At 50.5% G+C, this 13,001-nt stretch overlaps 2 protein-coding genes across 3 annotated transcripts; both read left to right on the top strand.

The window, feature by feature from the left end:
* The first annotated feature begins 2,560 nt into the window (after positions 1-2,560).
* On the top strand, positions 2,561-5,947 carry NDUFA11 (NADH:ubiquinone oxidoreductase subunit A11). Its single transcript, XM_015651989.3, has 4 exons — positions 2,561-2,683; positions 2,770-2,862; positions 4,757-4,879; positions 5,740-5,947. The coding sequence occupies exons 1-4, from the start codon at positions 2,602-2,604 to the stop codon at positions 5,850-5,852; spliced, it is 411 nt and encodes a 136-aa protein (XP_015507475.1). The 5' UTR covers positions 2,561-2,601; the 3' UTR covers positions 5,853-5,947.
* A 1,875-nt stretch (positions 5,948-7,822) lies between these two features.
* Positions 7,823-11,970, top strand: KLHL33 (kelch like family member 33). Of its 2 annotated transcripts, XM_015651987.3 has the most exons (5): positions 7,823-8,784; positions 9,034-9,967; positions 10,378-10,548; positions 11,102-11,295; positions 11,533-11,970. In XM_015651987.3, exons 1-5 carry the CDS (start codon positions 8,262-8,264, stop codon positions 11,676-11,678), a joined length of 1,968 nt encoding a protein of 655 aa, XP_015507473.1. In that variant the 5' UTR covers positions 7,823-8,261; the 3' UTR covers positions 11,679-11,970. The 2 variants fall into 2 exon arrangements, with proteins under 2 accessions (XP_015507473.1, XP_033376059.1); XM_033520168.1 differs by having other exon boundaries at positions 8,257-8,784; positions 11,102-11,970.
* The last annotated feature ends 1,031 nt before the right edge of the window (positions 11,971-13,001 follow it).

Here is a 13,001-nt window from a genome sequence, read left to right as displayed (position 1 = left end):
ATCCCAGAAAAATTGTTACTTAATTGCGTAGAGTCTTTCCCTGTGCAAGATTCAGTGTCTGCTGTATGGTTATATTGGGGATAGAGCATTTGCAGCGTGTGCCACCCTGCAGCTGAGTGTTTTCTCTGTCCTACTGTCTGGAAGGGTCACACAGCCCTCCATCCAATGTGCTTAGGAAGAGCTTTGGAGAAGGGGCAAAGCTGTTCTAAAAGATGCTTCCTTTATTAAGGCACTAGCGAGTGCCCGATGGTGGCATTGGTTCTGTGTGTAAGAACAGCAAGCTGTCTGGGATGCAGAAGAAGCAGTGCCCAAGCTGAGGGACAGTGGAAGGCCCTCTGTTGTGAATACACTCCACACCAGGTCCTCCTGGCGCTGAGACAGCTCTAGAAAGGAGGTGATTTGCCTGATGTGTTGTGAGCACACCCCAGTACATCTCCCGTGTGATGCAACCTAGCGCAACTGCCGAACCCTGGCCATGCCCCTTCTGCCCTGCTGCCAGGGCTTGTGAAGCCCTGACTTTACTGCCAGCAGGATCCAGCGCTACAGAAAATTCCTTTGGATAACAGAGCAGTAGCATCCAACTACAGCTGTTTTGAGCTGCTGTTGCAGAGAAGAGGTACTGTGTGGGACTCAGCATACTGAAAAATGCAGAAGTCAAGTATTTAATATGCTTCACATACAGGGAAAAGAGGTAGGTGAGAGAGCTTGAGCTAAGAACAATACAGTTGAAGACTCGTTCACTCAGATCTTCGAGTTTTGAAATTTCAAGAGTCTGCAATACAACTGGAAGAGTTTTGCTTGAAGGGATGTCCATGATAGGGAAGTGTGTGCTAATGCCTTTACAAACCAATTCAATGGGTGAGGGTATGGGAGTTGACATCTTTGAAATGGGTCTTAATATCTCTACTAACTTCAAGCAGCAGGTTTGTTACAGAGCCCAGACAGCCTGGGCTGTGTCCTCAAAAAGACAAATGGGGGACTCTGCACAAGCTTGAACTTCTGAACTTTGGGGTAAAGTGACAGGTTCAAGGGAGGATATCGGGTAGGCAGATTGGGAAGGCTGTACCTTCCTCAGCCAATGGGGAAAGAAAGAGGGCAACCTGTGGCTGGAAGTTTAGGATAAAAGGAGGCTGCGCCCTTTTCCTCAAGGAAATTTCATGGGCACGTGCCCCAGTGGACTCTCTTCCCATTATTCAAGTAAAGTTGAAAGGCTTCTGTCTCCCTTGTGGACATTGGCTTTTCATTGCATGATTTTCCATACATCACCAAGAAGGCACAGTAGAGAGTTGTCTTTTTATTAGTGTGCTATGAACAACTAGAAAAATCAATGTACACAGCATCCCTATAGCCTGTGTCAAAGCATCTTTATTATTTCAGGAGACTGGGCCATACAGCAGTATAGACTCTGCTATAAATACATATAATATTGGCTTTTTGCAAAAGATTGAAATGGATGTTATACATATAAAGTAATTTTAGTATAGTATTTATTTCTATTAACTAAACTTAGGCATAGTAGCGCAATAGCTGATAGTTAGCTTGAACTGCCTGCTTGGTTGGGATAACATCCAACAAATATATGATGAAGACCCTTGCTACTGATATGCCAGTTATCAACACCTACTGTCTGAAGAAAACATGGACCAAAATCCAAACTGGAGGTGATAATAAGAACAGACTAAAAACACAGCCAAGAAATGCACATGCTCTAAAAAGGTGGTGTTGAGGAGGAGTCATGCTAAATAGTTCTTAGAGTATGTAAACTAGTTTAAGGAAAAGTTTAAATATGTATAATTGTTTGAATATTGCTGATGCAATAGAAAAAATATATAGTGTCTCTGAAATAGCTAGTGTGCTCTTGGCAGAAAGCCAAGCACCTGGCCGTTAATCTTTGCTTTATTATTTTTGTTTCCTATTGTCTTTTATTAACTGTTAAATTTTACCAGGAACGTGAACATCATTTTTCACAACACAGAGAGAGAATTAAAACAGAAACTTTGTAAATTCATTAAAAATATTTCAAGTTCCATTATGTAAGAGTTGTAGATCCTACCAAAAAAACCCCCCCAAAAACCAAAAAAACTCAACCCCCCAAAAAAAACAAAACCAAAAAATCCCCAAAGAACCAACCCCAAAACCTAACAAAAAACCCCAAAACAAACAAACAAAAACCCGAAACAAACCACAAACAAAAAACAACCCCTCCCCCCAAAAAACGTAAAACACACAATAAAACAATAAACAAAAATGTAAAAAACAACAATACAACAAACGATACAGATCTCTCCGCCCCGCAAGCAGCCAGCAAAGACAAACGGCAGAGTCAGAGTCCCGGATTTCGGCAAAAAGCCTGATAGCCGCGGGTGGGGCAACTGGGAACGCGAGGCAGAAATCCCTTAGGCCAGTGCAGGTGCGGTCGGGCAGCGGCTGCTGCGGGGCCCGCGCTGCCCGGGGCGCTCGGCTCTCCGCCATGGGGGAGCGGAGGGGGCGGGGCCGCCGCGCTCACCACGCGCGTGCCCGCGGGACGGTTCCTGGCCTCGCCTCCTCGCGAAGCGGGGCCGCGGCGTCCTCTCGCGATACGTCGCTCATGCCCTTGCCGCCATGGCGGGCTATTGGGACGGGCCCGAGGGCGAGCAGTGCCCGCAGCGCACCTGGCTCGCTACGCGCGTGGGCGCGGCCGCGGGTGGGCACCGGGGGGGAAAGGGGCACACGGGGGGGCGGCCTAGCGGGACCCGGAGCCGGGCAATGACGCGCAGTGCTGTGTTGCAGGCTTGGTCGGGGCGGCGTATCGCATCATCCTGCTGCGGCCCGGCTCGGCTCTGGCCGCGTTGCAGACGGCGGCGGCAGACAGTGTCACTATGGGTAAGAGCCGGGCCCCTCGACAGTGTAACTATAGGGTGGGACCAGCCGCAGGGGCTCCAGCTTCGCCTCTGCCCGGTCTGGGTGCGCCCTCGCTTTTACGCTTGCCTCTGCCCCTGCACGTTTCGGTGGTTCTCTCCTCCACCGGCCCTGGGTCGTTGTTTAGCAAAAACGCAGAAAACTGAAATGGAAAGACATATCCTTGATTTGCAGGTCAAGTAGCATTTCTTTTTTCAATCTAGAGTAAAAAGTACATTTTCCTTCTATATTTCTAGAATACTCAGTCTGTGGGCAACAACACAGTGTAAGCAAATGTAGGTTTCTTACTTAATATATTTAGGCATTATGTTTAATAAACTGCATTTGCTAAAGAACAATGCAATGTTTTTGGTGGCAAAAGGAAAATAAACGTGGGGGTTTTCCTGTCATGTTCTATAGACAAGAAGAAACCATGTAGTTGTCTTGAATTGTATTTGGAAGAGAAAGTGAATGCTGATGAGAGGAGCAGGGAGCTGAAGGGGCTGCACGGTTGAAGCTCCATCTGCCCCTTGTCAAGTGCAGTTTTCTTAGCAGACTTTTATTTTCAGTCTAATTCAATGGCTTGTGCCACCTCCGCCTCTCCCCAAGTGCTGGTGCTCTGAGCTGGGGCACAGTCAGTCCAGGTTTGCATTTTTGAGTAGTTTGACTCTAAACCAGGATATGGCATCTCTAACAAGTTGAGGTCATTATGAAAGGACTGGATCTTGTAATCAACTGTGATTTCAAGAAATCCTTTAATCCTAAACAGACATATTGGGTCCTCTTACTAGTTTCATACCCAAGGAAGGGTTTGACTTGTCTGCTGATCAGGGGCAATACCTTAAGCTGTACATTTTGCCAACAGATGCCTTGGTCCACAGAGACCTCTCCAAAGAGAGCAGGAGAGTTGAAACACAGTCCTAGGTCTGGGTGTTGTTTCTTCAGTGCTCTTTTCAGTTGATTTTGACTTCAGCATAATAAATTTTCTGCATAGATTTGTAACAGGAGCTGCTGGTTTTATACAGGGATTAAAAATTTTTATCCTGGACTTTTTTGTTGTTCCCAAGAAAGATGAGTTGAAATCTGCAGATGGTGCCTGGTAGACAGTTTCATGTTTCATGATCAAGAGTTTGTATTAGATACAAACCCAGATTTTCTTGACACAGCTCTTTGCCAAAGTTTGCATTATATCAGTGTAGGGTCCACCAGTGGGACCACGTGTGTAATTGAGTGGACAGGATGCTTTTACTTCGAAGTTTTGTAGTTCAGGTCAAAATTCTTAATTCAATTTCAGTTTACAAACAAGAATAATGTACAAACTCAATTCATTTTTCTACTATCCAGGAAGCATTGTGAACTCTAGGCAGGCAGAGGAGGAAAGTGCCAGGACTAGCAGCGTGCAGGGAGAGCAGAGCCCTTGGGGTTGCTCTGCCTGGTGCTGTGAGGTGGTTTCACAGGGACTTGAGGGCAGTTACAGTGCAGAGTCAGGCAAAGCAGAGGAGGTGGCTGCACAGACAGCACTTCTCCCCTCCAGTACTCCTAGCTGTCAGGGGTGCCCCATCTCCTTGTTGGAAAGGGCTGTTAGGTGATACCCCAGCAGGATGCAGTGCTGTTTGGTGGCAGTGGCTGTAGGGTGCTTGGAGGGTCCAGCTCACAGCTGAGCAGTATCCATGTGGTGCAGGGGGAGAAACCCAGGGAGGCTGTGTGGGACTGGGTGAATGCTGTCTCATTGCAGCAGCTGGGATAGGATGTCCCTGGGAAATGGGAAACTGATCTTGCTTCATTTGCCATTGTAGTTACGGTGAATATTGAAATCATGCTCTCTGTGAATTCTCTGGTCCTTGGGGATTTTGCTATTTTTTTTACTTTTTGTTTACAGCTACACTGGGAGCTGTGTTTGGCTTAAGTACCTGTCTCAGTGCCCAAGTCCGGGAAGAACCAGAGGATCCTTTGAACTATTTCATAGGTGGCTGTGCAGCAGGAGCTGTCTTGGGAGTGAGAGGTAACTGTGGACAATGCCTCTGTTGAAATGTGCCCTTGCTGGTTTTAGAAACTTTTCTGTTGGAGGAAAATGTTAAAGGATGTTGATATCAGGCTTCTTTGGTAACGATTCATCTCAGCCTCTATTCGTACCAGTTTCACTGGCATTGTATGGGCCTGCTAAAATAAATATGGCTGCAGGAGGCCAGGTCACCAAAGGGAACATGAAGTGATACACAGAATGAAAGGAGAGCTGATTCAATACTGCCAGTAAGAGCTACCAGTTATATCTTAAAGTTGCAGGATAGGAAAAATATAGTTGTGCAAATCCATGTTTTATTGGCAACAAATGTGATTCATTTTAGACAGCAAGTACAATCTAATATCTGCCTTGTGAATTTGTCACAGTCTGAGGGACAAGCTGTGTGCTGCTGCTGTTGCTCCTATAGCACCTTGTAAAGCTTAAACAGCTCATGCAGATACTGACATAGCTCTGTTTTCTGTAGACATTCATCGTTGAACCTAAAGAAGTGAGGGATTTATTCAAGTTGTAATTGTGGTGAAATACAATTGATCTTTACTTGTCCTAGCTGCTGAGCTGATGAGAGTTCAGAGCAGTATTTGTTATTTTTTTCATTTAATTGAGCCATTTAAGATTGCCCACTTAAGGGGATGGGGCAGTGGATTACTGAAATTGATATTTCAAATTGCAAGCCATAAGTGTGAAAACTCAATTATATAAAAAGGCCACTTTTCCAATTTCTCTGGCCAGACAATGCTGCTGATGGTCAAGGGACTTACGAAAAATGGCAATCTATCAAGATCTATTGCAAAGAATTTGTGCCTTAATGGGTCTTTTCTGGTTTGATGTGTTTTCTTCAGCTCACAGTTACCTCACTGGCACCACAGCATGTCTGGGGTTCGGAATCACTGCAGCTCTCATGAAGATTGGTAACAAGGAGGGCTGGAGGCTGACGGGACCTCCCAAGCTGTAAATGTCACCTTTCCCCCCTCCGTAAACTGGCATCCAAATGCTGTATGTACTTAGGATGTATTGTAATAAAAATTTGGTCCATTTCAGCAGTCACAACATTGTGTTGTCATGCAGTTGTTTCCCGACATTTGGGCTGAGGTGCAGAAAGCTGGAGCTACTGAAGGGGAAGTGGCATCTTCTGGTCCAGCTGCAATTTCTGTGCACAAGTTACTTTGCCTCCATGTCTTGATATTGTGTGCACATGCATGAGCACTACGCTGTAGCTTCAGTGAGGTCCTTGTGGTTGAGTGGGCCCTGCGGGGCTTCTTGACAAGGAGTGGGATTACACTGCACTGAGCCCATCTGAGGGTCTGGAGCCAAAACTTCTGAAGAAGTGCTTGGCTATGAGCTGAAGATGGGGGAAAGTGGGGAAGAAGTCGTGGGTTGCCCACAAGTTGTTTGGGAGCCTGGGATCATTTTCCAAAAAGTCTTTCAGGAAGTCTAGAGCTAAGTGCTTCATGGTTGAAATTGAGGAATACCTGAGGGACCCCTGAACACCAGCTGAGAACTGGAGCATGTCACTTATAGCTGTGTCTGGTTGAATTTTCTATGAACAGGCAAGTGTGTCCTGCAAACCCACTAAAGAGGTGGAGAGCATGGAGGCAGAGGATGCACAGAGACAGGTGAGAACTGGATCCTTTTGTCTGGAGAAAAGGTCAAGATCTAATAGCAGTTTTTCACATTTTAGTGGCTACAGAAAGTGCAGGCTCAGGTGTGCAGTGAAGGGTGGGAAATAACAAAATAGGGAAATTCTAACTAGATAGGAAAAAAAATCTCACGGGCAGAATAAGTGCTGAAAAATGGACTTGTAGAGGATGTGAAAACATCTTTGGGGACACAGGATCCAACTGGATATGTAGGAATAGTGCAGTACAGAGATGGTACATTAGGGGATGGGTGCATGAGTTACAGAGACAGGGAATGTAGGCATGGGGGTTGCAGAGAGGGGAATGTGGGGTGTGAGGGGAGGGGACAAGATGAGGAGATGGTGATACTGGGACACAGTCACACCTCTGGTATGTGCTGTGTGAGCTGGTGGGGTCCTGGGTGTCTGCAGAGTGGTCCTGGGGGCATTTGAGGCTGGGCCAAGGGGCTGGCTGTCTCCATGTGCTCCTGGAGCTGAGATTCCCAGCTCTTTGGAAACCAGTGGGGCTGGGCTGCAGCTCAGGAGCACAGCAGGTGTTGGTAGACATATCAACCCCTTATGGGGTTGGGGGAGCAGACAACTGTGTGCCTCCTACCTGAGGGCTTAGGAGGGGACTCTGCTTCACCCTGCGCTCTGGAAAAGAATAAGGTTTAGAGAGGGGCTGAGGGACCAAGGATCCCCAGCAGGACCTGCCCAGGGTTAGCATGTGGTTTATGGAAGCTCCCATCAGCCTCAGCTGGCCCAGAGAATTCAGTGACCCACTGTCCCAGCCTGGGGACTCTGGGGCCTTGGACCTCCCTCTGCCTGAGCCTCTCCCAGCTTCTGGCTGGTGTCACGTGTTCTTTCCGGTCTATAATTACCCGGGCACATTCCTAGAGGGTCACAGGAGTTCTGCAGAGCAGCAGCAGGCGGTAAGGGGGACGAGTGCACGGCATAGCATAACAGGCCACACAGTAATGCAGGGGGCATGGCATACAGCAAGCTCTTCATTGGGCTGCAAAGTGTGTGGCCTGAGTGAGGACAAGCAACACTGTGCAAACAGTGAGCAAGACAGTGAGGGCAAGGGGTGGCAGCAATGTCATGAGGATCAGCACACCTTGACAGTACTTGGTGCAGGGGGGCATGCATGACATGAAACATTGCAGACAGCTAGCAGGATAATGCATCACAACATGTGACAGGCAGCGTGACATAAGACAGGCAGTGCACAGCAGGCATTGCCATGCACTAAGTAGATGTGCAGGTGCTTTGCTTGGGGGCCAGTGGCTTGGTTGCTGTTGGACCATCAGTAGTTTCAGCTATGGGGCAATGGCTGAGGAAGGGTTTGCTTGTGTGTGCTATAGGACTGAAGGTCTGAATGGTGACAGTGGCCTGAACTGTGGGGCAGCAGTTTTGGCTGTGGGGCAGTAGCTTCATGCTAGGGGTTCAGAGATGAGGCAGGTGAGGAGATCAGGCTCAGCTATGGGGCAGTGAAATGGGCTGCTGTTGTCACCTATGTAGCTGCAGTTTTGCCAAGAAGCATCCAATTCAGTAATGGAGTAGTAGCAGAGGCTGGTGGCCCTGGCTGTGGGATAGAGGTTTTGGTGGTGGATCCAGTGGCTTTGCTATGTGGCAGTGCCAGTAGCAAGACCCTATGTCCCCAGCCAGTACTCCTGCCATTGGCTAGAGACTCCAGCTGTGGAGACAGCATCCTGACACCCTGCTCCATGTGTTTCCACAGGCAAGATGTGGGTTGCAGAGGGGCCAGCCCCAGACCAGTGGAGCCTGCGGGATGGGGCTCACGCTGGGCATTTCCTGGCTGTGGCTGACCAACTCCGCACTGCAGGACAGCTGGTGGATGTGACTGTGGGCCCAGAGGGTGACATGGCCCATGCTGTGGTCCTGGCCTCCATCAGCTCCTTCTTCCACCGCTTCCTGGAGGGCAGGACCACACAACTCCGCCAAGATCCTCCACCCCATGTCCCCCTGCCACCTGGGGCCACGCTGTGGGGCTGGCGGGCTGTGCTCACCTTTGCCTATGGGGGAATTGTGCCCTATGGCCGACTGAAAGAGGTGGAGGAGGCTGCCCGGGCCCTAGGTGCCTCCCGGCTGGTGGCTGCCTGTGCCCTGCGTCTGGAGACTGACCGCCAGGAAGAAGGTCCTAAGCCCCTGGAGGAGCAGTGGGAGACACTAAGAGCCATGGAGCAGCTCCATGCCAATGGTGTGGGCTGTGACCTCCAGCTCCAGGCAGGGAATGAGGTCATCCCAGGTGGGCAGGAGGTGGGGGTCCCCTATGAGGGGCTGAGGAGTGGGACAGGGTGCTCTGGGACAACCAAGTTCTCTGGTGGGGATAATACTGCAGCTCCAACTGGGGATCAGGTTCCAGAAGTGCCTGCAGGGCTGCTCCCTTTGGCAGAGCTGGGGCTTTGATGGGTGTGGGGCCACAACACCTGAGTTCTGGGGGCTGCACAGTGCAGAGTCCCTGCTGCCTCCCACCATTATTCCTCCTTCCTCCTAGTTCAGCGACTGGCCCTGAGCTGCTCCTGTGACTTCTTCCGGGCCCTTTTCACCTGCCCCATGCGGGAGGCCACCCACGACCCTGCTGACCCGCTGGTCACAGGGCTGTCCCCAGCCGAACTGCGTCTCCTCCTCTCCTTTGCCTACACAGGAGCTGTGGCAGGGCCATGGCCCATGGTCTTGGAGGCAGCTGAGACCTCCCTGCGCTACCAGGCCTGGGGGCTCCTCACTCTCTGCCTGGATGTTTTCACCCATGGCCTGACCCCAGAAATTGTCCCTGATGTACTGGCCTTTGCTGTGGCCTATGGGTTGGATGAGGTGGTCCGTGTAGCAGAGAACTACATCCTGGCCACCTTCCCCTGTGTGGTGGTTACACCGTCCTTCCTGGATCTTCCTGCACATCTTCTCATCCGCCTCCTCCGCTCTGATGGTCTCAATGTTCTCCATGAACTGGAAACCTTGGAAGCAGCATCTCGGTGGCTTATGGCCAATGGAGATGGCCGGGAGGATCTAGCCAAAGAGATCCTGTCATCTGTTCGCTTTGCCCTCATGTCCAGCCTGGAGCTGAAGAAGGTCCCATCTGTGACTGCAGGGGTAGCTGACCCAAAGGTCCTCCGTGAGCTCATGATAGCAAGTTTTGCCCCTATGGCCCAGCTGCCATGTCGGGTACGTTCCCTGCAGGAGGTGTTGGTGGTTTGTGGTGGAGACAAAGTAAAGGGCAACCTGGCTGCCCGGAAGCCCAGCAGACACCTCTGGTTTGCAGACCGCTACCTCAGTGCTGTGGGGCTGGTGAAGCAGGTTGAGTGGCGGGCACTGGGACACTTTCCTGATGGCCCACGCTTCCGTCATGCTGTAACTGTGGTGGGCAACAACCTCTACGTCCTGGGTGGAAAGCACTACTACGGGGTCCATGACACCCTAGCCAGTGTCTACAGGTGAGAGCTACAGAGGACTTAGAGTTGCCATGTGGCGCCAGGGCATTGTGGGAGGTATTGGTAGAAGTAGAGGTAGAGCTTCCCTGTGGATCCAAGACAATGTGGCATTGCAGCTGGTCAAGTGGCCCCAAGTCATTCTGGGAAGGGTTGGGTGTAGGACTCAGAGGTGCCCTCCTACTCTGGGGTACAGCCTTTTTGGGAGTAGGAGCAGGAGGATTCTATGGAGATACCCCAAGACATTATGGATTAGATATTGTCCAGAAGGAGGGGATATTCCCCTGCAAGGTGACCATGTGACCCAAGACATTATGGCAAGTTGTGGGTAGGTTGTTGGCCTTAGCGGTGCCAACATCAGCTCATGGTGTTGTAGGTAACAGGTAGTTTCTTGCCCCTTTGCCTCTCAAACCCAGGTACCAGCCTATGGATGATTCTTGGGAGCGTCTGGCCAGTATGACATGTGGACGAAGCTACTTTGCTGCTGTGGCACTTGGTAATTTCATCTATGCCCTGGGGGGAAGCTCAGGGGAGCTCTACTGCACAGACACTGTGGAGTGCTACAACCTGGCCAGTGACACCTGGAGGTGAGGCTGCTCCAGCAGATGCCTAGTTTCCCTTTTCTCTCAGAGCCCCTTGTTTTGGCCATGGTGCCCACTGAGTGCGTTGTGTCACTAAACCTCCAGTGGAGGATGGACTCGCAGTGGTATTTGAGAGAAGTCTACTGCGTGTTGAATAACCATGTCCCTTGGGGACTGGCTGTTGGCTAGTGTTGCCTAGTGGGTTTGGGTTTTTAGCCAGTAGTCATTGTTGGTCTTGTTGGCCATCTGCCAATGAGAAAAGTAGTTTGATTCCTCTCATAGGCAGAATGTTCATGGGGTGATGGCCAGGGTTGTCCATTGAGGGAGTCCACCATGGTTGATTGATGGTGTGGTAACTACAAAGTGTTGAATAGTGATGCCCCTGCGGCATCCATTCTGTGTCACCTGATGTTGTCCACTGGAGCTCATTGGATGCTGGCAAGTGTTGCCTTCTGAGTGGTCAGAGAAGCCATGGCTCACCAGGGAACCCCTAGGTAGTCAGTCACTGCAGGACACCCTGCTTAACCTGTCCTTCACCCATCCCTCTTTCCTTGCCCAGGAGGTGCCAGCCCCTGCCAATGGCTCTGTGTGGGCATGCAGCATGTGCCCTGGATGGTGAGCTCTACGTGTCAGGTGGTTGTGATGAAGCATACCAGTGTCAGGCATCCTTGCTCCGCTATGTCCCAGGTGCACCTGTCACATTCCTGGCCCCCATGAATGGCCAGCGAGCTGGCCACATCATGGAGGAGGCAGGTGGGCAGCTCTATGTGGCTGGGGGCCTGTGTCAGCGGGCTGGGCAGACTGGCTACAGGGACCAGCTGACCTTTGAGGTCTACAGCCCCAAGCAGAACATCTGGGTCCTCCTCAGTCCTCTCCCCCGTGCACATGTAGTTGGAGGTGCAGCTGTGCTGGGAGGGGAGCTGCTTGTACTGGGAGGGTACAGTCATGAGACCTACCAGGACACGCACTTGATTCATGCCTACCAACCAGGTACCCGGCGCTGGATCACCCGCGGCACCTTGCCCCATGCATATACTGACCTACAAGCCTGTGTTCTCACTGTACCTCCTGCCTTGCGTGCCCCCAGCTGCCTTAAGGACCCCTTGAGATCAACTGAAACTCCCAATAATGCTTAGGGTATACTCTCTGCATCCAATACTGGGATAGCCAAGTAGCATCTATGGATACCACTATGAGACAAAAGTGTCCAGATCCCTCTCCCAGGTTTCTCCTGTGGTTTCCAGCAACCCTTCACCCTCAGGGTACATGAGCTAGACTGTTGTGAACCTATGAACTTAAAGATTCCCCACACTGTAGCCCTGTGCCTCCAGGAATATCAATCCCCTTGTCTGAGCCCTTCACTGGGAGCTGGGAATCCCCCAATATTCCCCCTCACCTGGGTTGAATAAAAGTGCTTCCTAAACTGTCTGTCTGGGTCTTATTGTTTCTGGTGGGGAACCCATACATCCAGGTGCTTCTCACAAGGAACAGGAGAGCAGGAGACCAGTGACCTGGGTGTCCTGGGTGGGTGGTGCTGGGCACGGGCTCTGTGTGCCTGGGTTCTCTGGGCACAAGGGTGTATGTGTGTGTGTGTCTCAGGACTAGAGAAGGATCTTGGGGTGCATAGGGGATCCTGGGGGAATAGGGTCCTGGTGGTGCCAGGATTTGTGGGGGTTGATGGTGGGGTATAATAGAGGATCCTGGGGTTCCTAGGTGGTTTTGAGAGGTCTTGGATTCCTGGAGTGACCTGGACTGCTTGTTGTGTGAAGAGGTGGGAGAATTCCAGCAAGGAGTTGCAAGGAGAGGCAAAGGTAATGAGATTCTGAGAAATGCTGGAGTACTAGTAGTGCCTGTGGGGAGGGAACTGGGTGGCTTCAGATGTGTAGAAGATGGCCAAAAGTTGTAGTCTAAAGAGTTCTGAGGAGAAGGGGGTAATCACTTCCCTTGGCCTGCTGGCCTGTCTCTGTTAACCCAGACCAGGTTTTGTTGCCCTCTCTTTGCTGCCAAGTGCACTGCTGGACCTTGTTCACCTTTCTGTCTACCAAGATACACAGATCTTTTTCCACAGCTCTGCCTCCCAAATGTTTGTGCCCCACTGTTTGGGTCTTCAGACTGTGCCAGCACTGAAGCTGCTTGCCTCATTGTTGTCCCAGGAAACAGGGATAGAGAGGATGGTGTGGTTAGAGGACAGACAAGTGGCTCCTTACAGTGTGTGTATGTCCATGACATACTTGCACAGCAGACTTTATCGAGCAGACATACTTACACTGGTCAGCACAGGCACATGTTTCCACCGTTGAACCCAGTAATTAATCTGGCAGAAGGCTACACTGACTCACAGCAGTTTGACAATACATTTGGGGCAATGAGAACTGGAACTGCATTTCAGGCTAGAAAAGTGATTTATAGGATACAGCTGCTGCATTTATGCACCAGTTCTGGGGCAAGCCATTCAAGCC

This window comes from Parus major, chromosome 28 (assembly GCF_001522545.3).
Source record: "Parus major isolate Abel chromosome 28, Parus_major1.1, whole genome shotgun sequence".
Lineage (NCBI taxonomy): Eukaryota > Metazoa > Chordata > Aves > Passeriformes > Paridae > Parus > Parus major.
This window is presented reverse-complemented; position numbering and strand designations above follow the sequence as displayed.

Bases quoted from the DNA above. Each gene is read 5' to 3' on its own strand.
- NDUFA11 (XM_015651989.3), top strand. From the start codon at position 2,602: ATGGCGGGCTATTGGGACGGGCCCGAGGGCGAGCAGTGCCCGCAGCGC. The intron at 2,863-4,756 runs GTAAGAGCCGGG...TTTTGTTTACAG, and splicing joins GGCAGACAGTGTCACTATGG to CTACACTGGGAGCTGTGTTT. The intron at 4,880-5,739 runs GTAACTGTGGAC...TGTTTTCTTCAG, and splicing joins AGCTGTCTTGGGAGTGAGAG to CTCACAGTTACCTCACTGGC.
- KLHL33 (XM_033520168.1), top strand. From the start codon at position 8,262: ATGTGGGTTGCAGAGGGGCCAGCCCCAGACCAGTGGAGCCTGCGGGAT. The intron at 8,785-9,033 runs GTGGGCAGGAGG...CCTTCCTCCTAG, and splicing joins AGGGAATGAGGTCATCCCAG to TTCAGCGACTGGCCCTGAGC. The intron at 10,549-11,101 runs GTGAGGCTGCTC...TTCCTTGCCCAG, and splicing joins CTGGCCAGTGACACCTGGAG to GAGGTGCCAGCCCCTGCCAA.